This window comes from Saccopteryx bilineata, chromosome 4 (assembly GCF_036850765.1).
Source record: "Saccopteryx bilineata isolate mSacBil1 chromosome 4, mSacBil1_pri_phased_curated, whole genome shotgun sequence".
NCBI classification, from domain to species: domain Eukaryota; kingdom Metazoa; phylum Chordata; class Mammalia; order Chiroptera; family Emballonuridae; genus Saccopteryx; species Saccopteryx bilineata.
The window spans coordinates 81,243,668-81,265,866 of NC_089493.1; the positions used below are offsets into that span (position 1 = coordinate 81,243,668).

General features: G+C 44.3%; 1 protein-coding gene and 1 long non-coding RNA gene across 6 annotated transcripts in view; one reads left to right on the top strand and one right to left on the bottom strand.

The window, feature by feature from the left end:
* On the bottom strand, positions 1-14,728 carry KNSTRN (kinetochore localized astrin (SPAG5) binding protein). Of its 5 annotated transcripts, none has more exons than XM_066277103.1 (9): positions 14,199-14,728; positions 13,970-14,064; positions 7,026-7,158; positions 6,004-6,051; positions 4,705-4,810; positions 4,390-4,483; positions 2,650-2,705; positions 1,284-1,358; positions 1-817 (listed from the first exon to the last, which is right to left on the bottom strand). In XM_066277103.1, exons 1-9 carry the CDS (start codon positions 14,453-14,455, stop codon positions 680-682), a joined length of 1,002 nt encoding a protein of 333 aa, XP_066133200.1. In that variant the 5' UTR covers positions 14,456-14,728; the 3' UTR covers positions 1-679. The 5 variants fall into 5 exon arrangements, with proteins under 5 accessions (XP_066133200.1, XP_066133202.1, XP_066133201.1 ...); XM_066277105.1 differs by having other exon boundaries at positions 4-817; positions 14,247-14,470; XM_066277104.1 differs by having other exon boundaries at positions 4-814; positions 14,199-14,470.
* The window catches only part of LOC136335900 (uncharacterized), a 26,066-nt gene continuing 18,249 nt past the window's right edge, over positions 14,383-22,199 (top strand). Inside the window, exons 1-2 of the long non-coding RNA XR_010731324.1 lie at positions 14,383-14,479; positions 21,037-21,177. This is a non-coding gene — a long non-coding RNA (uncharacterized lncRNA). The remainder of the gene's footprint in view (positions 14,480-21,036; positions 21,178-22,199) is intronic.

The window sequence follows — 22,199 nt, forward strand, 5'->3', positions numbered from 1 at the left end:
CTCAACAGTAGTCAGTGAACATATTTAGGTTAAAAGGTTTTTTTCACTTCTCAATGTTGCAATCCGAAAAGTTACAGAAATATTTATTTAAAATTGGCACTATATATAAAAAAAATAAATCACAGAAGTAATTTAGATTAAAAGCTCCATGGTACATTTCAGGTAGGTGTTATTGCTATCTAATACACCATCACCCCATTTATTAAGCTATTTCAAGTAACTACTAAGTCCATAAATTTACAACGAGGTATAGAGCCAACCAGGATGGGACAGAATGTGTTCCCAATTAGAAGGGGACTGCATGGCTCCTCAGTGATGTTCCCTGTGCAGCACCTGTGCTCCACTCTATAATTAAGGGCTTCTTCCCACATTCCTGAATGTTCCTTTTGGATCCTCTGGCTGTGATTGGTTTAGTCTCCTGATTCTAACAGTGTGTCACTTTATTGCCTAGGAGTTGATTCAAGCTTCCAGACCCCCCTCGTAGACCTCAATTATGTACATGTGAGGTTCAGAGAACACTTGCTTAATGGAGGAACCGCCATTCCAGCATAAACTGTCCTTAATCCTGCTACATCTGGGGATGGTGAGTCCTAGAAAACCATGGTTAAGAAGCAGATGTCCTTAGCGGTGTCTTCTGAGTTAATCCCCAAGAAAGAGTCCATTGGCCACTTGCTTTTCATCACATATCTTCTAACAGCTGCTCCATTTCCTCGAGGGCTGCTGTCAAGTCATGTACCTGACCGTTACACAAGGCCTGCTGTTCCAGGAACCGGGCCCTCTCTTCTTCTTTCATCTTCAACTTGACTTTTAAGGCCTGCTCGGAAAGATATTCAAGAAGAAAAAAAAACACAAAACTTTGAAACATGCTTCTATTCCACTGAGGAAGACCACAGGGATCTGCTGGTCTTAGGAACCGTCCCTTTTTACTACAGACTCCTCCATCTAAACTGGAGCAATGAAATCTCTAGGATCCAGTGTTATATCCTATGATTCACCCAAGCACCCAGAACAGTCCAGACCCAAGAAGCTGGGTTTCCTGTGAGGGCTTTCCTTGTGGTATCAGTGTTGGTGTTTTCTAGTTTGGACAAACGTGCCATGACAATGTAAGATGTTAGTATTAGGGGAACTGACTGAATGCTCTGTATTTTCTTTTCAACTTTTCTGTAAATCTAAAAATTATTACAAAGTAGTTTATTAAAAATAGATAAATAAGGAGCTCTCCATAGATCCACCTACTGTGTAGGAAGTGGTAATTTTGTCTCAGGGTGATGTCTGCCTCTTACCTGTAACTCCTCCATCTGCTTTTTGGCTGTTTCGTTAAAAAGCTTCAGTTCATCTTGCAAAGTTTCTAACAGCAACTAAGAGGAAAGTACAATGTAGTAACAAATCTTCACTGAAATGTGTTTTTCTTTACATAAACTAATCTCTGTATGAGAGGAAAATTGAATTAAAGGACTGCTAACGTCAGTCAGTCATTTGCTGAGTGTCCACCCACACAACCGGGTTCTCTCCTGGGCACCCTGGAGGACACAGTCCGCAGGAGAATGACGGTTACCCCACTTCCTGGAGTTCACACCAGCAAGACGAATAAAATGTAGCAGCCACTGAAGGGGTGACTCTTGCCTGGGAGAGTGGACAATGGTTTCCTTATCTAGTATTCTATGATTCTAAGCTGATAACTGATCTTCTAGGGCAGTGGTTGGCAAACTCATTAGTCAACAGAGCCAAATATTGACAGTACAACGATTGAAATTTCTTTTGAGAGCCAAATTTTTGAGGTAGGTACATCCCTTATCGAGGTAGCGCCCGCACGTGGTATTTTGTGGAAGAGCCACACTCAAGGGGCCAAAGTGCCGCATGTGGCTCGTGAGCCGCAGTTTGCCGACCAGGACTCTAGGGGAAGAGATCATAGAAGCTCAAAAGACTTTAATCCCAAACAATTGCCTTCCTACTTGAGGAGAGGAAGCAGAGAAGCCAAATTTAATTTAAGTTGAACCTGTGCATTATATAGTCTCAGCAAAAAAATGAGAGAAATTTGGTATAGTGTAGAATAGAGGAAGCAGAGAGCTTTCTATATAGGCTTATCCTATTATGTATTTTAAAGTAGTACATGTCGCTGGACCAGGCAGTGGCGCAGTGAATAGAGCGTCGGCCTGGGACATGGAGGACTCAGGTTCGAAACCCTGAGGTCCCCAGCTTGAGCACGGGCTCATCTGGTTTGAGCAAGGCTCACCAGCTTAAGCCCAAGGTCGCTGGCTCGAGCAAGGGGTCACTCAGTCTGCTGTACCCCCCCCGGGGGGGGGGTCAAGGCACATATGAGAACACAATCAATGAACACCTAAGGTGCCACAACAAAGAATTGATGCTTCTCATCTCTCCCTTCCGATCTGTCTGTCCCTATCTGTTCCTCTGTCACACAAAAAAGATAAAGTAGTATACTTCAACTCAGACTCATTCATATTTGTAAGCACAAAGTCACCTGCCAAGTAAAATATGCTATCTGAATACACATCCACCACCCTCTTCGTCCACTGTCCTGGATAACCGAAGGCTGCTTCTCGGGGTTTACTGAGCATATGGCAGAGATCTCTTTACACTGCAGAGCCCCACAGTCACTCGGCCCTCGCCCACTCACATCCATGCCCTCACCACAGAGTCCGTGTGATCCCTGCTGGATTCCTGCTTGGCTGCCAGGGCTTCACTGCCTAAAAGTAATGGAGACAACAAAGTCAGCCTCACTTAGGGAACTGTATCTTAAACAACAAAAAAGAAAACCCCTCCAGGACAAGCACAATAGTTTTCATGAGCGAAACCTCTAGGCAGCTGCTCCGGTTCCTCCGAGTTTTCACCTTGGCAGTGTTGCCCATGCCTGCCTCCAGAGATATATACATATTACCTCCTTCCTTTCTATGCTTGGATATGGCCAAAAATTAATTCTGCATTCTTTTATTTTTATTATTATTATTATCTTGTTTTGAGAGAGAGAGAAAGTGGGGGGAGAAGTGGGAAGCATCAAGTCCTAGTTAGTTGCTTCCCATACGTGTAACCCCAGGGTTTTGAACCAGCAACTTCAGCCAAGCTGATGCTTTATCCACTGTGCCACCACAGGTTAGGCTCTGCTTTCTTCTCAGCAGAAAATGTGACCAGACCTGGCCAGGTAGCTAAGTTGGTTGGAGCATCATCCCAATACACCAAAGTTGCGGGTTCGATCCTCGGTCAGGGCACATACAAGAATAAACCAATGAGTGCATAAATAAGTGGAACAAATTGATGTTCCTCTTTCTCTCTTTTCCTCTCTCCTCTCTCTCTGGAAACTTAATAAAGATTTTTCGAAAGAAATTTGTCCAAAGGAAATGTATAGGTTGAACTTTTTGCTTATAAAACACAACTATTTTTTAAAGCTTTCAGAACTTAAATGTTATGTTTGGTAATAGTACATACACATAGTAAATTAAAATCATACATAAACATACACAGTGACCATAAAGAATATATCCTTAAATTCCCAGGATAACAGCAGCATTCAGTCAGCACTCCTTAATTCAGAGAAGCCCTTCCCTGGCATTCTCAGGCTCCTCAGCTCACTGTGAGGCTGAGGCCCTTCCTCTCCATGCTCTCTTCCTTGCTCCAGATTCTGTTCTCTAGGGACAGGGTCAGACCAGGAATCACATTTGTTGTGTGTGTGACAGAGACAGACAGACAGGAAGGGAGAGAGATGAGAAGCATCAATTCTTCATGGTGGCACCTTAGTTGTTCGATTGCTTTCTCCTATGTCCTTTACTGAGGGGCTACAGCAGACTGAGTGACCCCTTGCTCAAGCCAGCAACCTTGGGTTCAAGTCAGTGACCATGGGGTCATGTCTATGATCCCACACTCAAGCCAGCAACGCCGCACTCAAGCCAGTGACCTCGGGGTTTCGAACTTGGGTCCTCTGCGTCCCAGTCCAATGCTCTATCTACTGCACCACTGCCTGGTCAGGCCAGGAATCACATTTTAACCACTGTGTTGCTGCTGATTAATTAGCCAGATGATGTACTTGAAACAGTATCATTTCTCTCTATTTCCACTTAGGAAAGTTACCCATATGCTATCTTATCTCTCTTGAAAAAATAAAAATAAAAATATTTCTGGTATAATTTGAAAGGTCATACATCTGGGCACCAAATAAATGGAATAAACTGTTTAGATAAGAAAGCGATAATCCTCTCTCTACAACCACCTGAAATTGTGGTCAGGCACAGTCAACATCCCAAGAGAACAAAGAGGGCTCCAAACCCCTGCACTGACTAGGCCAGCTGCTGCCACGCTGGACTCGTAACACACAGTCCAGAACCATTCCAGGAGGGCATGTGCACCGGCCCTGTGCAGGCCGCCTGTGCTGTTCCTTACCTGAGTTGAGGCCCCTGCTCTCCAAAATTGCCAAACAGTTGTCCTGAAACTTCTCCAGGAGCTCCACCTTTTGTGTCAGGTCCTTCAGCTCTCCCTGTGGGGGTGCCATGAGGACAGATCAGGCCTGACCCGCTCCTTAGGGGTGCTCTTTACCGCCTTTTTGTCTTGGATGGCCATAGAACAAGCCTGGAATCTTAACTTTCTGCCCACTGGTACCTGCGCATTACAAGCTTGCTCCCACCTGAGGGGCTGTCCTCAGAATTCCATATGCATCACCCAGTGCAGCTGACAGCAGAGGTCCCGTAGGTCTCTTACCTGAGTTTCAGTCAATTTCTGGTGCAGCTGATTGTTGACGGTCTCTAAGATCTGGTTCTTATCCTTGAGCTCTTTCTCTGATTTCTGCTTACTCAGTGGTTTAGAGCTGTAATGATAACTATATTTATATGAAGTGGTGCAGGGGTTAAGAGTTTGGACTATGTAGCCTCACAGACAAGGGTCTGAATCCTGGCTTCATTACTTAGTGGTGTATGACCTTCAGTGAGTTGCATAACCTCTCAGAGGCTCTATTTCCTCATTTCTAGAATTAGAATAATACCTGTATCTTATATTATTATCTTTTTTTTTTTTTACAGAGACAGAGAGAGAATCAGAGAGAGGGATAGACAAGGACAGACAGATAGGAACGGAGAGAAGAGAAGCATCAATCATTAGTTTTTGTTGCGCGTTGCAACACCTTAATTGTTCATTGATTGCTTTCTCATTCGTGTCTTGACCGCAAGCCTTCAGCAGATCGAGTAACCCCTTGCTGGAGCCAGCGACCTTGGGTTCAAGCTGGTGAGCTTTTGTTCAAACCAGATGAGCCCGCACTCAAGCTGGTGACCTCGGGGTCTCGAACCTGGGTCTTCTGCAACCCAGTCTGATGCTCTATCCACTGCGCCACCGCCCGGTCAGGCTCCTATTATTATCATTAGGAAGGATAAGAGACAATACATATACCATTCTTAGCATAGCTATTGACAAATAACATTTAATAAATAATAGCCATTATCACCATAAATATTAAATGTTCTTTTCAAATTTCTCAGAGTTGTTCTTGATTAATATTTTCTTTTCAGAAGTTTTAAGACATCCCAGATTTGGAATTAGAACCTGTTTCTACAGACTTTTCAGTTTATATTATTTATCTTCAAGACTGTAAAATGTCCAAGCCAGCCTCAAAGAAAACAATGGATCCTTCTCCTGGATTTCACCTTGACCAGCACCAGCACCAGCACCAGCAGCGTTATAGCTTGAAACCACTAATTACATGCAGCCCCTCCTATCTTGAGGGTTTCATACTCCTGTCAATAGGTCATAGTTGGGTTTGATTTCTGATCAGCAGTGGTTGGTCATGGAGCCCCAAAAGCTCTTGACTGGCACTGAAGATGTAGCATTGCTAATCTTACCCTTATAGTGTTTCTCAAATCTGATTGTGCTTCATCCCTGAAAATGCCATTCAGATTTCCGGGGTGGCACCCAGACTGTAACACATTAAACAAGTCCCAACAAATCCTGTACAACCAGAATTGAGAGCCATTAAAATGGTGCACAACCTTCATTTACCCTGACGTTCACCTCTTTTTGATGTTCTGCTTGATGGCTGTATCAGCAGCTTTCATCTGCCTAGAGAAGCAAAGACAAAGAAATCAGGATATTAACTTGACTTATTGTGGTGGACATTTTGCAATATGTACACATATGTTGTACATGTGAAACTATAATGTTGTAGTCAATTATACCTTAATTAAAAAACAACAACAAAGGAATCAATCAGAGAATTGTAATATGTTATGAACAAAGCAGAACAAAGAGCCTGGTGTTTTTGTTTTGTTTTGTAGATTTTATTTATTTTAGAGACTGGAAAGGGGAGTGAGAGAGAGCGAGAATGAGAGAAAGGCGGTGGAGGAGCTGGAAGCATCAGCTCGCAGTAGTTGCTTCTCATATGTGCCTTGACCAGGCAAGCCTGGAGTTTTGAACTAGTGACCTCAGCATTCCAGGTCAATGCTTTTACCCACTGTGCCAACACAGGTCAGGCTAGAACCCGGTGTTTTGAGAACCAGAGATTTTATACAGTGCAAATAGCACAGGAATGAGAAGTTCTAAGGCTCCACACACTTTTGTTTCAGCCCAGATTACTGAAAAAGGCTTATCATTAGAGAATGAACTCCCCTCCTGCTCAAAATATAGTGGCTATCTCATGTCAACCTCACTTACATGGGGACTGAGCACTGGGTAAAGGGACACACATACACACTGGGCTGGACTGGCTCAGACCAGCCACATAAGCTAACAATTAGCCCCCACCCAATATGACTACCATTTAAGGCTGGCGTATGACCACAATATGCCATTTGTACACTCAGAGCAAGTGATGAGAAGGGAAAGAATACCTCTTCTCATAACCCTTGCTGTGCCTCTTCAGAACTGATCAACACGGAGGGTCCTGACAAACAGCTTAGCAATGCTGCACTGCTCTGGCTCACTGACTACAGGTCAACTGTTCAGGTGCCTTGTGCTCCCAAAACCCCTATTTTCTAATTCTTGGTACTGAGCAATTTCTACCAAGATGCTCTAACGATATCAATGGTATGACCCACCCATTCTCTCGTCGCGTTTTGATAATTTTTGTAACATCATTCTCTGAAACTTCTGAATGAAGAATTCTGGAAACATCAACTTCTTTGGACTTAACAGGTAATAAACTCTTATAAGTGGCTCGAGTTTGTGTGTCTGCAAAGGAAAACAGAAGGGTGAAACTTGAAGCATCAGTGACCTAGTAGCTACAACTCTGTAACAAACAGCTTCATTCTAACTTGTCAGAAACCTGTATTTCATTCTGGCCAATATCAAGTTGTGAAGATAAATTCAGAAGAATGAGAATTCTATACTAACTGGGGATAGAAACCAAAATTCTTTAAGTGTGACAGTGCAGTGTTTAAGGGTAACCAAAAGGTAGACGACATGTCAAACAGAATGGCCAGAAGGTATAAAATGGAGGTTGATAAGCCAAGAGCTAAATGGGAATCAGCAGGGCAAAACACAGTTGACTCCTTCATCCAACACCGGAGGAATCACACCATCTCGTTAAGCTCCTGGTCAGTCTGTATGCTCTCCCAAGGCTACATACACTCAAGCTGCTTTGAGTTTCTCTTTTAGCTAATCCTTCAGTTTTCTTTTTTGTTTTTTTGTTTGACAGAGACAGAGAGAGTTAGAGAGAGGGACAGATAGGGACAGACAGACAGGAAGGGAGATGAGAAGCATTAATTCTTCATTGTGGCACCTTGGTTATTCATTGATTGCTTTCTCATATGTGCTTTGATCAGGGGGCTACAGCAGAGCAAGTGACCCCTTCCTCAAGCCAGCAACCTTTGGGTTCAAGCCAGTGACCCTGTGCTCAAGTTGGTAAGCCCGTGCTCAAGCCAGTGACCTCGGGGTTTCAAACCTGGCTCCTCTGCGCCCTAGTCCGATGCTCTATCCACTGTACCACTGCCTGGTCAGGCACCTTCAGTTGTTTTGAGCAGACTGTCTCCCTAGCTATTCTAAAATGTCTTTGTGTCTCTGTGCTTAGAAGAGTACCTGGCATACTAACAGTTTCAATACCTGCTTGTTGAATAAATGGTGCACTTCAGTTTCATTGATATTCCAGAATGTCTCTAAATAATCTCTATAGTCTTCTTTCTCTCTTCCATGCTGATTACCTTCACCACCAGCCCTTTTGTTTATCCATCATGAAGTTAAGAGTTTCCCTATTTGGCATTCTGTTCTGAACTACTTGCTAAGCTCTTGTTAGTTAAGAAGAGAAATGGGGCCCTGGCCGGTTGGCTTAGCAGTAGAGTGTCGGCCTGGCGTGCAGGAGTCCCGGGTTCGATTTCCGGCCAGGGCACACAGGAGAAGCGCCCATCTGCTTCTCCACCCCTCCCCCTCTCCTTCCTCTCTGTCTCTCTCTTCCCCTCCCGCAGCTGAGGCTCCATTGGAGCAAAGATGGCCCGGGCGCTGGGGATGCCTCTGTGGCCTCTGCCTCAGGTGCTAGAATGGTTCTGGATGCAACAGAGCAACGCCTCAGAGGGGCAGAAAATCACCCCCTGGTGGGCATGCCAGGTGGGTCCTGGTCAGGCGCATGCAGGAGTCTGTCTGACTGCCTCCCCGTTTCCAGCTTCGGAAAAATGAAAGGAAAAAAAAAAAAAAGGAAGAGAAATGGCCTTGCCACGACTCTCTTCTTCTCCAGAGGAGAGTATTTCCCCCAAAACCTTTATGCCACGCTCCACAACACAATGACTTTCCACTATTTATATTCCATACCAAATTCAAGAAGTATCTGGTTCTGGAGTTAAGCACACTTTCCTCCCACTCACCCACCAAACATGCTTTTCTTTTTTTCTTTATTTTTTAGCGAGAGACAGACAGGAAGGGAGAGAGATGAGAAGCATCAACTCATAGTTGCAGCACTTGAGTTGTTCATTGATTGCTTCTCATATGTGCCTTGACCGGGGTGGGTGCCCAACTGAACCAGTGACCTTTTGCTCCAGCCAGTGATCCTATGCTCAAGCCGGATGAGGCCAAGCTCAAGCAGCTGACCTTGGAGTTTCAAACCTCGGACAGCAGTGTCCCAGATCGACGCTCTAGCCCAGGGGTCCCCAAACTTTTTACATAGGGGGCCAGTTCACTGTCCCTCAGACCATTGGAGGGCCAGACTATAAAAAAAAACTATGAACAAATCCCTATGCACACTGCACATATCTTATTTTAAAGTAAAAAAACAAAACAGGAACAAATACAATATTTAAAGTAAAGAACAAGTAAATTTAAATCAATAAACTGACCAGTATTTCAATGGGAACTACGGGCCTGCTTTTGGCTAATGAGATGGTCAATGTCCGGTTTCATATTTGTCACTGCCAGATGTAACAAGTGATGTGACGTGCTTCCGGAGCCGTGAGGCGTGCATCCCACGTCACTGGAAGTAGTACTGTATGTGAGCGATGCCATGCTTTGCGTCTCTAGCTGACCACCAATGAAAGAGGTGCCCTTTCCGGAAGTGCGGCGGGGGCCGGATAAATGGCCTCAGGGGGCTGCATGTGGCCTGCGGGCCGTAGTTTGGGGACCCCTGCTCTAGCCACTATGCCACTACCGGTCATGAATGCTTTTCTAGTTTACACTAACTTTTCCTATCTGCACTATAAAATGGTTCCTTTAGCTTAACCTAAATAAAGAGCCATAACAATGAAATCAAGTTTGAAGAAATGAGGTACAAAGCATTGGATCACAGGGATTAGGATATTTTCTATTTGCATTTGAAAAAGATTTTATTTTGATGACTCTAATCACACAACAGTTTGGAATAACTATAATTTCTCAAGTTAACATATTGCTTCAAAGGTATACTCACTGGGCACTTACACCCTATTTCCCAAACTCTTACCCACAAAACAAAGATTAAAATGGTTCTTCTTGAGGTCACTGAAGTAAAAGATAACCTTGGGGGAATGTACTCACCTTCTCCTCTCTTAAGTATTTCTAAGTTATACATAATAACAAATCTACCCCATATAATAAGGTGTTAATAGTAAACTGGTCAAAAGTAACATTCTTCATTGATTATAGTTAGTTCCAATAATCCATATTTGATGGAACCTAACTCCTGCATTGTAGGAAAAATTTAGCATGATTTAAAAAAGACTGTCTTCTTGTCTGACCAGGCGGTGGTGCAGTGGATAGAGTGTCGAACTGGGATGAGGAGGACCCAGGTTCGAGATCCCGAGATCGCCAGCTTGAGTGCGGGCTCATCTGGTTTAAGCAAAGCTCACCAGCTTGGACCCAAGGTCGCTGGCTTGAGCAAGGGGTTACTCGGTCTGCTGAAGGCCCACGGTCAAGGCAAATATGAGCAATCAATGAACAACTAAGGTGTCGCAACGAAAAACTGATGATTGATGCTTCTCATCTCTCTCCATTTCTGTCTGTCTATCCCTCTCTCTGACTCTCTCTCTGTTAAAAAAAAAAAAAAAAAAAGAAAGAAAAGACTGTCTTCTTAAAATCAAAGATGCTAGGAGAGAAACTGGATGGCCAGTGTTTAAGGAAGGAAAGAGGACTTGCTTCTCTCTGCATTATTATTCCCTAACTTTATTTTTCATGTGTATATGTTGCCTAGTCAAAAAACTGTAACTTGGGGTTACATAAAACTTGGAATGACGTAAGCATCATGGCAGAGTGAGAAGACTCCTTCGTTTTTCCCCTTAAATTTACTAGTTTGACAACTATAATTTAACAAAGTGTCCTCTGCTTAACACACAAACATGCCTGAAAAATCTACACGTTGGGACACCCGAAGGTGGGTGTGCTGGAACGAGTAGGGAAGGTGGGATGGGGAAATGCCAGGATGGTGGCCCACCACAGCTCCAGTGAGCGTGGCAGCAGTGAAGTCAGGCTGCAGCCCTCCTTTGAGGGATGCAAGAGGAACAGAAGCAGTGTGCCCCTGGGAAAAGGAATCTCCCCTTCCCATTGTGACAGATCCAGCTGGGAAACCTGAAAGCAGTGGTTCTCAACCTTTCTAATGCCGGGACCCCGCAGTACAGCTCCTCATGTTGCAGTGACCCCAAACCAAAAAATAATTTTGGTGGCTACTTCATAACTGTAATTTTGCTACAGTTATGATTCGGAATGTAAATACCTTATATGCATTATGTATTTTCTGATGGCTTTAGGTGACCCCACCGGGGTCGCGACCCACAGGTTGAGAACCGCTGCCTTAAAGAATGCAGCAGTGATGACAGGGACAGGGTAGAGCCACGAGATCACGAACTTGCCTCCCTTGTCCCACCAATCCTGACAGAGCCAGAACGAGGCCATGGAGATGTGTCCAATAACAGAGCAAGGACAGCAACCATTAGAAAAAAGGAGGAAGCACACAAAACCAGTACTCTACTACCTGCCACATTTCTCCACCACAGGGACAGTGCCCTGTAACCAAGGCCACATTCACAAAGAGGATACCCACCATCCCAGGGGGTATGTGACATTTTTTTAACTGAAGTAACACTGCTCCACCGTGATCCCAGAGGTACAAATAGCCGAGGTAAAAGAAAACAAAATTTACAATGTAACACCATCAAGGTACCCTATGTATCAAAATGGTGAATTATTGAGAGCAAAACAGTATCTAAACAAGAGTTCACTATCTCAAATGTGCACTTAGAAAAACAATATGTTAAGTACTACGAACAACCAAGATAACATGGGAACATAGAAGAAAAAGAAAAGTTTCCAGAAACCAAAGTAAAAGTCATAGAAGACCAAGACTTAAACGACAGAGAATTTAAGACTGCAGTTTTGAAATAGTTCAACAAGATACAAGGGAACTCAAAAAAGGCAGTACAATGAATTTAAGAATAAAATTAATGAACAAAAGGACTACTTTACCAAAGGTATTTAAACTATAAAACAGGACCAAACAGAAATTCAGGCTCTGGCCAGGTAGTTCAGTTGGTTAAAGTGTCGTTCCGACAAGCTGAGGTTATGGGTTCGATCCTCAGTCAGGGCACATACAAGAATCAACCAATGGCCCTGGCTGGTTAGCTCAGTGGTAGAGCGTCAGCCTGGCGTGCAGGAGTCCTGGGTTTGATTCCCGGCCAGGGCACACAGGAGAAGCGCCCATCTGCTTCTCCACCCCTCCCCCTCTCCTTCCTCTCTGTCTCTCTCTTCCCCTCCCGCAGCCGAGGCTCCATTGGAGCAAAAGATGGCCCGGGCACTGGGGATGGCTCCTTGGCCTCTGCCCCAGGTGCTAGAGTGGCTCTGGTCCCGACAGAGCGATGCCCCGGATGGGCAGAGCATCCCCCCTGGTGGGCAGAGCCTCGCCCCTGGTGGGCGTGCCGGGTGGATCCCGGTCGGGTGCGTGCGGGAGTCTGTCTGACTGTCTCTCCCCGTTTCCAGCTTCAGAAAAATACAAAAAAAAACAACAACAAAAAAACGGATGAACTATTGCTATTTGTGACAACATAGCTGTATGTTGAGAGTATTATGCTAAGGATATAAGTCAAATAGAAAAGGGCAACCTTATGATTTCACTCGTATGTGGGGTATAAAACAAAATACAACAAACATACAAACAAAACAAAACAAACTCATCGACACGGACAACACCCTGGTTACCAGAGTGGAAGGGAGTCAATCTTGCTTCTCAAATAATCATGGTAACAAAAGGAGACTAGGCTTCGGATGCTGAGCACACATAAAGTGTACAGATGCTGTATTATAAAGTTGTACACCTGAAATTTATATAATGTTATTAACCAATGTTACCCTTATAAATGTAATAAAAACAAAAAACTAAAACTTAAAAACAACAAACCCATGCCCCAGATTAAAACAAAACACCTAGAAGACAGCCTAAAAATGTTAAATTATTGAGGTTACATTTAAACATAAAGCAGGGACAAGGATAGAAAGCCAAGAGATGAAAACTTTCAACTTTGCTGGGGACAGCCAGTCACTCCCTATGGAGGGACAGACACTGCATGCACTCCAAAGGAGAGGCAGTGTAAACAGATGTGGTTCTGGTTCCCCAGGGCCTAGGCCCTGCTGATGCCATGTTACCATTCAGGTGTTTTGAGGCAACGTAAGAATCAGGACAAGCCTTTAAGTCTTTGCAGAAAAGCCTACAGATCAATCCTGCTACTGCTTTCAACCAGCTCCTTAGAGTCACTGTTGAAGGGATCTTAAACAGCTGCTTCAAAATCTCCCACACCAGTTCTGATGTCTGAAGCTTATTCTGCGCTACAATCTCTAGATTAGGCAGCTGGACTCCTGTAGACTTTAGGCAATGACTTTCAACCACAAGCCAAGTAACATAAAGGTGGTAACGCAGCAACAACAACAAAAACAGGAATCATGTCTCTTCTCCCAAGTTTCTCGAATGCTCTAGCTAGGCCTGACACCCCACCCCACCCCACCTCACTCAACAAATGTTTACTAAGAATGTACTATATGAGAGACACTGTGCAGATACAAATGTGAACGACACATGGTGGAGAAACCTAGTACTTCCCCCTAAGTATCTTTGTTGTAGTAATATAATGTTATAGTAATTAAATATATAGAAATATAAAAAAATATGGAAGATATATGTATAAAAGTAATTAAGTTAACAATCTTGCTTCTCAAAGAATCAACTCTTCTCTCCTCCCTGATCACAAACCCAGTCTCTCCAGACAGTGCAAGCCTGGAAATAAAACCGGTAATAGTTTACAAAGGGATTCCTAGCTTAACGAGAATAACACTGTAGGACAATCAGCAGCTTAAATCTAATTGGTAACGCAGCACGATCAGGTTTGGGGAAGGAGGCATGCCGGGCAACACTAAAATCCTACCGCACAGCCTCTTTCCCTAACTCCCATATTAAACCTAGACAACCCAGTTCTAGGGGACTTGGTAGGTTGTCAGCGCCGATGGGATGGCACCCCCACCCCCCATCCCCCGCCGCCCGCGTCTCCTACTCCCGGCCACGGATTTGATCCTCCATCCTCTCCTGGGGGGCGGTGCGGACACCCACCTGCGGGCGGGCCGCCGCTCAGCGCCGAGGGGGGCTGCAGTGTGTACATAGTCTTCACCACGCTGGTCATCGTAACGAAGTGGCAAGGCTGGGCCCTGGAAGGTGGAAGGTGAACGTTATCCCGTGGTAGGTCAGGGGACCCCGGAGCAGGAGAGCCCCGGAGAGCGAGACGCAGCCTACCCCGGCTCTGGGGAAGAAATAGGAGAAACTCCTCCATTCCCAGTCCTACCCATCCGCCCCTAGCAACGCAACACCCCTAGCCCAGGGAGCGCCGAACCCATGCGCCTGCTGCTCCTGCTCGCAATGCTCGTCGCTCCGATTCAAAAGCTGCTCCGCGGCAACGGCCGCACTGCCAACCGGGTCTGCCGCCCAGGTTTCAAATGGAAACTTCCGGTGGCCGGGTGGGCGGGACTGCGGCGCGCTCCCTGCGGGCGGCCATGTTGTACGGCGGGTGCTGCGGTGGGCGACGCCCTTGGGGATTGCCATCTTTTACGGAACGTCGGAGCAGAGGTGCGAGCCTGAGCTTCCGGGCGGTGGGTGTAGGAGCCTCCTAGCCGGGGCGGGGAGGGGAGTGGTGTACTTCGCGGACCTGAATGGAGCTAGGAGCCACTTGGCGTCGCATTCCAGCTTGGGACGCAAACACAGTCAAGTTTAGAGTCCATGTCACAATCCTTCTCTTTGTTTGGTCTGTGATTGTCAGGGATATTGCATGATGTCTGATTGCGAGGCACAAAGGATATTTCAGTGGGTGTAAAACTACATGTTGTGTGTGGGTGGGGGGAGGCAGGTGAACTTTAATGAGGGCCTGTGGGATTAAACACCGGAGGCACCTAGCCGCAATTCTAACTTTAATAACAGTTACCCAGATTTCAAGCAGAGATTCAAAGCTACTCTTCGTTAGGTTCAGGTACAGGGCCCCCTACCCAAAGCCTCAGCTAGCCAGGCTGAACTTTGGGTGACTCAGCACTAGGGCCGTTCCCATAGCTCTCCACTTGAGCGATTCTGGTTAATACCTTACCTCCTCCACCCGCTCCGACGTGCCAGTTAGTCATCCCTCCCTTCACTTATCTGAACATTCTGTTTACTTAGTCAGCAGGAACCTCCCTCTTACATTGTTTAACCGCCAGAAGTAACACAAGCTTTCCCCCTGTAGCCAGAAACACACCAAACTCAGTCCTATAGGACGAAGCTTTTCATCCTCTCGCTGCTGAAGCCACTGGTCTCAGCCCATCTATTCACAGATGCATAAGTAAATTTCTTATAAAACTCATCAGGCCTTGTGTGTCCCTCCTTTGGTGCCCTAACACTCTTAAAGAACAGGGTGGAGGCGTTCTCAAGCACTTAATGCACTTACTCATTTCACTCAACAAGTATTGAACACCTGTTAAGTGCCAGACCACTATTCTAAGTGGGCTGGTGTGGGGATGGGGTGGGACAGCAAATATCAAGACTGTCCTTGGTTCTGCCCTCCTGGAGTTTACAATCGAGGAAACAGTAAACAAATAGTCATATGAACGTGTCAATTATAGCTGGACAAATGCCAAGTAAATATATATTAATCAACTGTAGTAAAACTATGAAGGAAAAGTACGATGTGCTATGAGAGAGAAAAGCAAGGAAACCCAAGTTTAAATTGGGGAGTCAGCGAAGGCATCCCAGTAACCTAAGGATGAGTGGGAGTTAGGTATGAAATGAACAATGGGGGAGGGGCAATGCAAAGTTTTTAGGCTGGAATAGGCCTTTCTCCTTGATGGGAGGAGAGTGGTACAGATGAAATTGGAGGAATGGCCACCTTTGTGGCCAAAGGTAAAGAGATTAGATTTTATTTATTTTATTTTTTATTTTTATTTATTTTTTTTGTGACAGAGACAGAGAGAGGGACAGACTGACAGGAAAGGAGAGAGATGTGGCCTTGGCCAGTTGGCTCAATGGTAGAGCGTCGGCCTGGTGTGCAGGAGTCCAGGGTTCGATTCCCCGCCAGGGCACACAGGAGAAGCGCCCATCTGCTTCTCCACCCCTCCCCCTCTCCTTCCTCTCTGTCTCTCTCTTCCCCTCCCGCAGCAAAGGCTCCATTGGAGCAAAGTTGGCCTGGGCACTGAGGATGGCTCTGTGGCCTCTGCCTCAGGCTCTAAAGTGGCTCTCTGGTCGCAACAGAGCGACGCCCCGGATGGGCAGAGCATTGCCCCCTGGTGGGCATGCCGGGTGGATCCCGGTCGGGTGCATGCGGGAGTCTGTCTGACTGCCTCTCCATTTCTGGCTTTGGAAAAATACAAAAAAAAAAAAAAAAAGGAAAGGAGAGAGATGAGAAGTATCATTTCTTCTTTGCAGCACCTTAGTTTTTCATTGACTGCTTTCTCATATGTGCCTTGAGAGGGGGGCTACAGCAGAGCAAGTGACCCCTTGCTCACACCAGTGATCCTCCGCTCAAGCTGGTGAGCCTGCACTCAAGCCAGGGACTTCGGGGCTTTGAACCTGGGTCCTCCGCGTCCCAGTCCGATGCTCTATTCCACTACACCACTGCCCGGTCAGGCTAGATTTTTATCTTTTTTTTTTTTTTTTTTTCATTTTTCTGAAGCTGGAAACAGGGAGAGACAGTCAGACAGACTCCCGCATGCGCCCGACCGGGATCCACCCGGCACGCCCACCAGGGGCGACGCTCTGCCCACCAGGGGGGCGATGCTCTGCCCATCCTGGGCGTCGCCATGTTGCGACCAGAGCCACTCTAGCGCCTGGGGCAGAGGCCACAGAGCCATCCCCAGCGCCCAGGCCATCTCTGCTCCAATGGAGCCTCGGCTGCGGGAGGGGAAGAGAGAGACAGAGAGGAAAGCGCGGCGGAGGGGTGGAGAAGCAAATGGGCGCTTCTCCTATATGCCCTGGCCGGGAATCGAACCCGGGTCCTCCGCACGCTAGGCCGACGCTCTACCGCTGAGCCACCGGCCAGGGCTTAGATTTTTATCTTAAAAGTAATGGAAAGTTATTGAAGTATTAAAGCAGAAGGGTATTCTTCAAGTTATATTAAAATTTTTTTATCTATTGATTTGAAAGAGAGAGAGAAACTTCAATTTGTTGTTCCAGTTATTTATACATTCATTGATCGATTTTTGTATGTACCCTGATCTGGGGTCGAATCTGCAACCTTGGCCTATCTGGACAACACTCTAATCACTGAGTAACCTGGCCAGCACCTTCAAGTTATACTATTTTAAAAAGCTCATTTTGGCTACCCCAGAGAGTGGATTGAAGGGGGCAAAAATGGAACTAGGAAGACAATTGGAAGGCTATGTAATCATTCAAATGGGAGAAGATAGTGGCTTGGCCATGCTGGTATTTGTGGAAATAAAAAGACAATCAGATACATTTAAGACAACTTTTGGAAGTCAAATCTCAGAACTCAGTGCTAGATTGGAAATGGGGTAGGGGTAGGGGAAAAGGGAGGAGGAGAGCTTAAGGATGACTCCTTGGTTTGAATAATTATGTGGAGAGAGTCACTATTTTGTGTTGGGGGGAGATTGAGAGTTTAGTTTTTTCATAGTAAACTTGAAATGCTCTGAGTCATTCAAGTGTTTAAACTGTCAAGTAGGTGGTTAGCAATATAGGCTTTAAGCCCAGAAGAGAGTCTAGGTTGGAGATATACTTTTTGGAATTATAGGTATATGGATGAATTTAAGTCCATGGTATTGGCTGAGATCATCAAGGGAAGAAGTATACAGAGAACCATAGGGCCAAAGATAGGAACAGCAGTGTGTAGAAGTTGCAATAAGAAGGTGCCAGCCAAGAAAGATAATAAAGAGGTTAAAGAGGTGCCAGAGAAGAAAACAAAAAAAAGGGTGGTATCCTAGAAGCTAAGAGGGAAGAAGTGGTAAATTGCTGAAAGAGGGTGTAGTAAACTATTGAAAATAACAAAAAGGGCAAGGGACAGGAGAAATAAAAAAGAATTATTTAATTTAGCAACAAAGAAGTCACTAGGAAGAATAGAAAGAAAAAATCTGATGAAGCAGTTTGAGTGAAGCCATGTTGGAACATGTTGAAGAGTACATGAAAAATGAGGAAGCAGAGATGGCAGGTATAGACTTTGTTTGTGAATGGAGTAGAGCAGTGGTCCCCAAACCCCCCGGTATTGGTCCGCGGGCCATTTGGTACAAATAACATACGTTATTTCCATTTTATTTATTTTTATTTTAGATTTTATTTATTAGTTGATTTTTAGAGAGAAGAGAGAGGAGAAAGGGTTGGGAAGAAGCAGGAAGCATTAACTCGTAGTAGTTGCTTCCCATATGTGCCTTGACCGGGTAAGCCCAAGGTTTCAAACCAGCAACCTCAACATCTCAGGTCAACGCTTATCCATCCACTGCGCTATCACAGGTCAGGCAAGGCTGACTCTCTTTACTTTTTTTTGTTTGTTTGTTTTTTTTTTTTTCTTTTTATTTATTCATTTTAGAGGGGGGGGGGAGAGAGAGAGAGAGAGAGAGAAAGAGAGAGAGAAAGGAGGGAGGAGCAGGAAGCATCAACTCCCATATGTGTCTTGACCAGGCAAGCCCAGGGTTTTGAACCGGCAACCTCAGCGTTTCCAGGTTGACGCTTTATCTACTGCGCCACCGCAGGTCAGGCTCCACTTTATTTATATTTAAGTCTGAACGATGTTTTATTTTTTAAAAATGACCAGATTCCCTGTTACATCTGTCCAAGACTCACTCTCTTGACACTTGTCTCGGTCACGTGATACATTTATCCGTCCCACCTTAAAGGCTGGTCGTGAAAATATTTTCTGACATTAAACCGGTCCGTGGCCCAAAAAAGGTTGGGGACCACTGGAGTAGAGCAATTGAGTAGTTAACTGGAAGTAGGTTGGGGGAGCATGTCTTGAAAGTGTAGATACCAGTTGATACGTGTGCTGATAGGAATGGGCCAACCGAGAGGAAGAAAAGGATGCTTCAGGGGAGAGATGGGATGATCAAAGGAGCAAAGTCATAGAGAAAGAGGGAAGGAAGGTGAGATCTAGAGCAACATCTTCAAATTCTATTGTTCATGAACCCCCACAAAATAATAAAACAAAAAAACAATGTGCCCTCTCACTCATTTTTAACTGATGCCTAACTTTTTCATAATTTTAAATATTTGTAAAGAACATATACTTTCTATCTATTAAATATTATGCATAATCTTTATTTATTTCTAAAATTCTTTTTTCTTTGGCTATTTCACTTTGGATAATTTCTGTTGCTATGTCTTCAAGTTCACTAATCTTTTTCTGCAGTGTCTAAACTGTTTTTAATTCCATCCAGTGATTTTTTTTCTTCTCGGATATTTTAGTTTTCATCTCTACAAGTTCAATTTAGGTATTTAAGAAATATTTCCCAAGTTTCTACTTAGCTATGTGAACACACGGAATACAGTTACAATAACTGTTTTGATGTCTTTGTCAGGTAATTTTCATATAAGTATTAGTTCTGGGTTGGTGTCAATCCCTCCTCAAGATGGGTTATATTTTTTCCTACTTCTTTGCATGACTAATTTTTTTTTATTAGACCCCAGGTGTTGTGAGTTATACGTTTTTTGGGATGCTGGTTATTTTTTTATTCCTGTACATATTCTGAAGGTTTGTTTTGGGATGCAGTTACATTACTTAAAAACAGTTTGATCCCTTCAGGTCTTGCTTTTAAGATTTGTTAGGTGGAAACAATCAGTGTTTAAACTAGGGCTAACTAGTCCCCAATCCTGAGCCAAAAACCTTTTGAAAACTCTAGCCAATGCTCCATAAATTAAGAGGTTTTCCAGTCTGGCTAATGAGAATAAGAAATGTTCCAGTCCTGTGTGACTAGTGACTACACATCTCTCTAATCATTTTGGCTTTTCTTTCCTTGGTCTCGTTTCTTTGAAAGGTGCACAGAATTCTCTCTGTGCACCTTTCTCCTATCCAGTATTCTGTCCTGAGCACTCTTAGCTACCTTGGTTGCTCCAAACCCTGAACTATCTTCTCAGCTCAGGAAGTCTGCATGGCCCTGCCTAGGTTCTCTTTCCCTGCGATATATCCTGGAAACTCTCTCAAGCAATAACTTGGGCAATTATAGGGCCCACCTCATTTGTTTCTTGTCTATCTGGGATCACTGTCCTTTGTTGTGTCATAAAAACTATTGTTTCATATAATCTTTTCTGTTTGGTTGTTATTTCAGGAAGAAGAGTAAATCTGTTCCTTGCTAGAAAGGGAAGTTGTATCTTTAATGTTTTTGTTCAAACCATAGTGCTTCAGATTTAAATGATTCCGTTTTTGGAAAATGTACACCAGATATCCTATTTGCAAAGTCAGTCCTCTGTGTCAAACCCATCAGCCAAATCAGGTTGATTTTCTATTAGGAAAAAATCTGATTTTTAAAATTTTTATTTAATATTTTTTGTTTTTAATTTTGTTTCTCAATTCAAATAATCAAAATTAAATGGAGAAGGAATAGAACTGAGCTACAGGTTTGTCCCCTTCAAAACCTATCATAGCCTGACCAGGCGGTGGCGCAGTGGATAGAGCATTGGACTGGGATGCGGGAGACCCAGGTTCGAGACCCCGAGGTCATCAGCTTGAACCCAAGGTCGCTGGCTCCAGCAAGGGGTTACTCGGTCTGCTGAAGGTCCGTGGTCAAGGCACATATGAGAAAGCAATCAATGAACAACTAAGGTGTTGCAACGTGCAATGATGCTTCTCATCTCTCTCCGTTCCTGTCTGTCCCTGTCTATCCCTCTCTCTGACTCACTCTCTGTCTCTGTAAAAAAAAAAAAACAAAAAAAAAAACAACACCAAAAAAGCCTATCATAGAGGTGTTCTAGGCTTTGCTCTTTCAAGGTCTTCCTCAAGCACAGCATCCTCAAGTCATCCTTTTATTTTTTTTATACTGCAGAGCAAGTTGCCAGAGTAGAATTCAAAATGAAGGAGGGGGTCAATTGGGAAAGTGACGATAGAGAAGAACTGACTGACCTAAGGCTCCTTCTTAGGCTCGTTAATATAAAGAGACAAAACATATGAAGGAGGCGGCTCTGGAAACTGATTCCCTTAAAATTGTCTGTGTCCACCTACCTTTTAGAAAGTCTCTATATCCCCGTTGGAATGCAAGCCCTAGTTTGAAGACCTCTGGTGCAGTGTGTGAAGCTGTTGATGGAACCATTACTGCCTCCTTTGTTGTAATAGAAGGGATGGGGAGAGAAGCAGGCAGGAGCAGGGGTAGGTAAGTGGGGCACTTGATGCCTTGAAGGTGAGCAAATTTCTAATTTTCTTTATGAAGAATGAGTTGTCTACTGACAATGGGGTTGCAGAAGGTGAAGGTCATCAGGTATTTGAGGAAAGGTAGAGAAAGTATGAAATGGTCATTACAAAGAATGGAAACTAGTAACTAGAATGAAAACTAGCTAGGCAGGGCTGAGGGACCAGTTAAGGTTGGTGGTCACGAATTCAGATCTACATCAATCTGCCCAGCTGTGTGATTTTCTTTAGCAATACTAAAGTTCTTGTTCGATATTTGTGAATTTGGTAAAATTCTGATCTTTTTCTTATGTTGAGGAGTACTGTGAATAATCACACAGAGGCCTGATAATAAGTATAAGTTTATCAAGGTCTTTTCAGGGCTCTTCAGTACAGGGTGGCTTTGGTTACATAGCACATAATGGCTTTCTTTTCATACTCATCTTCCCAGTGAATTGCATCACAATTTCTTCTCTTAAGTATAAACACCTCCAGATCTTGAGTTACAGCTGCCCCTGTAAACAAGGGTGAGGGTAGAAAGGGTAAGGAATGTCTGTTTTTCCTATCCCCAAGCAAGTAGGATCTTGATGTGTGGCATGGGGTGCCAGAGAGCTCTCATTGCCCATGTGTATTCTCAAAGGCTAAAGAAAAGATCAGAAACTCTCTGGACAATGGGTGAAGGTTGCAAATCAATATATCCTCTTTCCTGATACCCACCACTTGCCTCCCTGTCCTCTTGTACACTGGAAGAAGAATGAAATGAGTTGGAGGGGGCTGAGGAAGTTTGACTTATAAATCTCTTGGGAGATGTCTCTTTCAGAATCAGACTCAAGCTGGGATATTGATTAAATATCATGATATGGGATATGCCATGTGCCAGTTAAATCTAAAATTCTGCCAGTCACATCAATCTCTGTCTACCATTATCATCAAAGTACCACAGTAACAAACTATACCAAGTTACATTTAAAAACACAGCATACATACTCTGAGTGTGAGTTCAAGGAT

Coding starts and splice junctions, on each gene's coding strand:
- KNSTRN (XM_066277103.1), bottom strand. CDS start 14,455: ATGGCAATCCCCAAGGGCGTCGCCCACCGCAGCACCCGCCGTACAACA. Junction 6,052..7,025: donor AAAACGCGACGAGAGAATGG/GTGGGTCATACC, acceptor TTGCTTCTCTAG/GCAGATGAAAGCTGCTGATA. Junction 818..1,283: donor AGCAGATGGAGGAGTTACAG/GTAAGAGGCAGA, acceptor TATCTTTCCGAG/CAGGCCTTAAAAGTCAAGTT.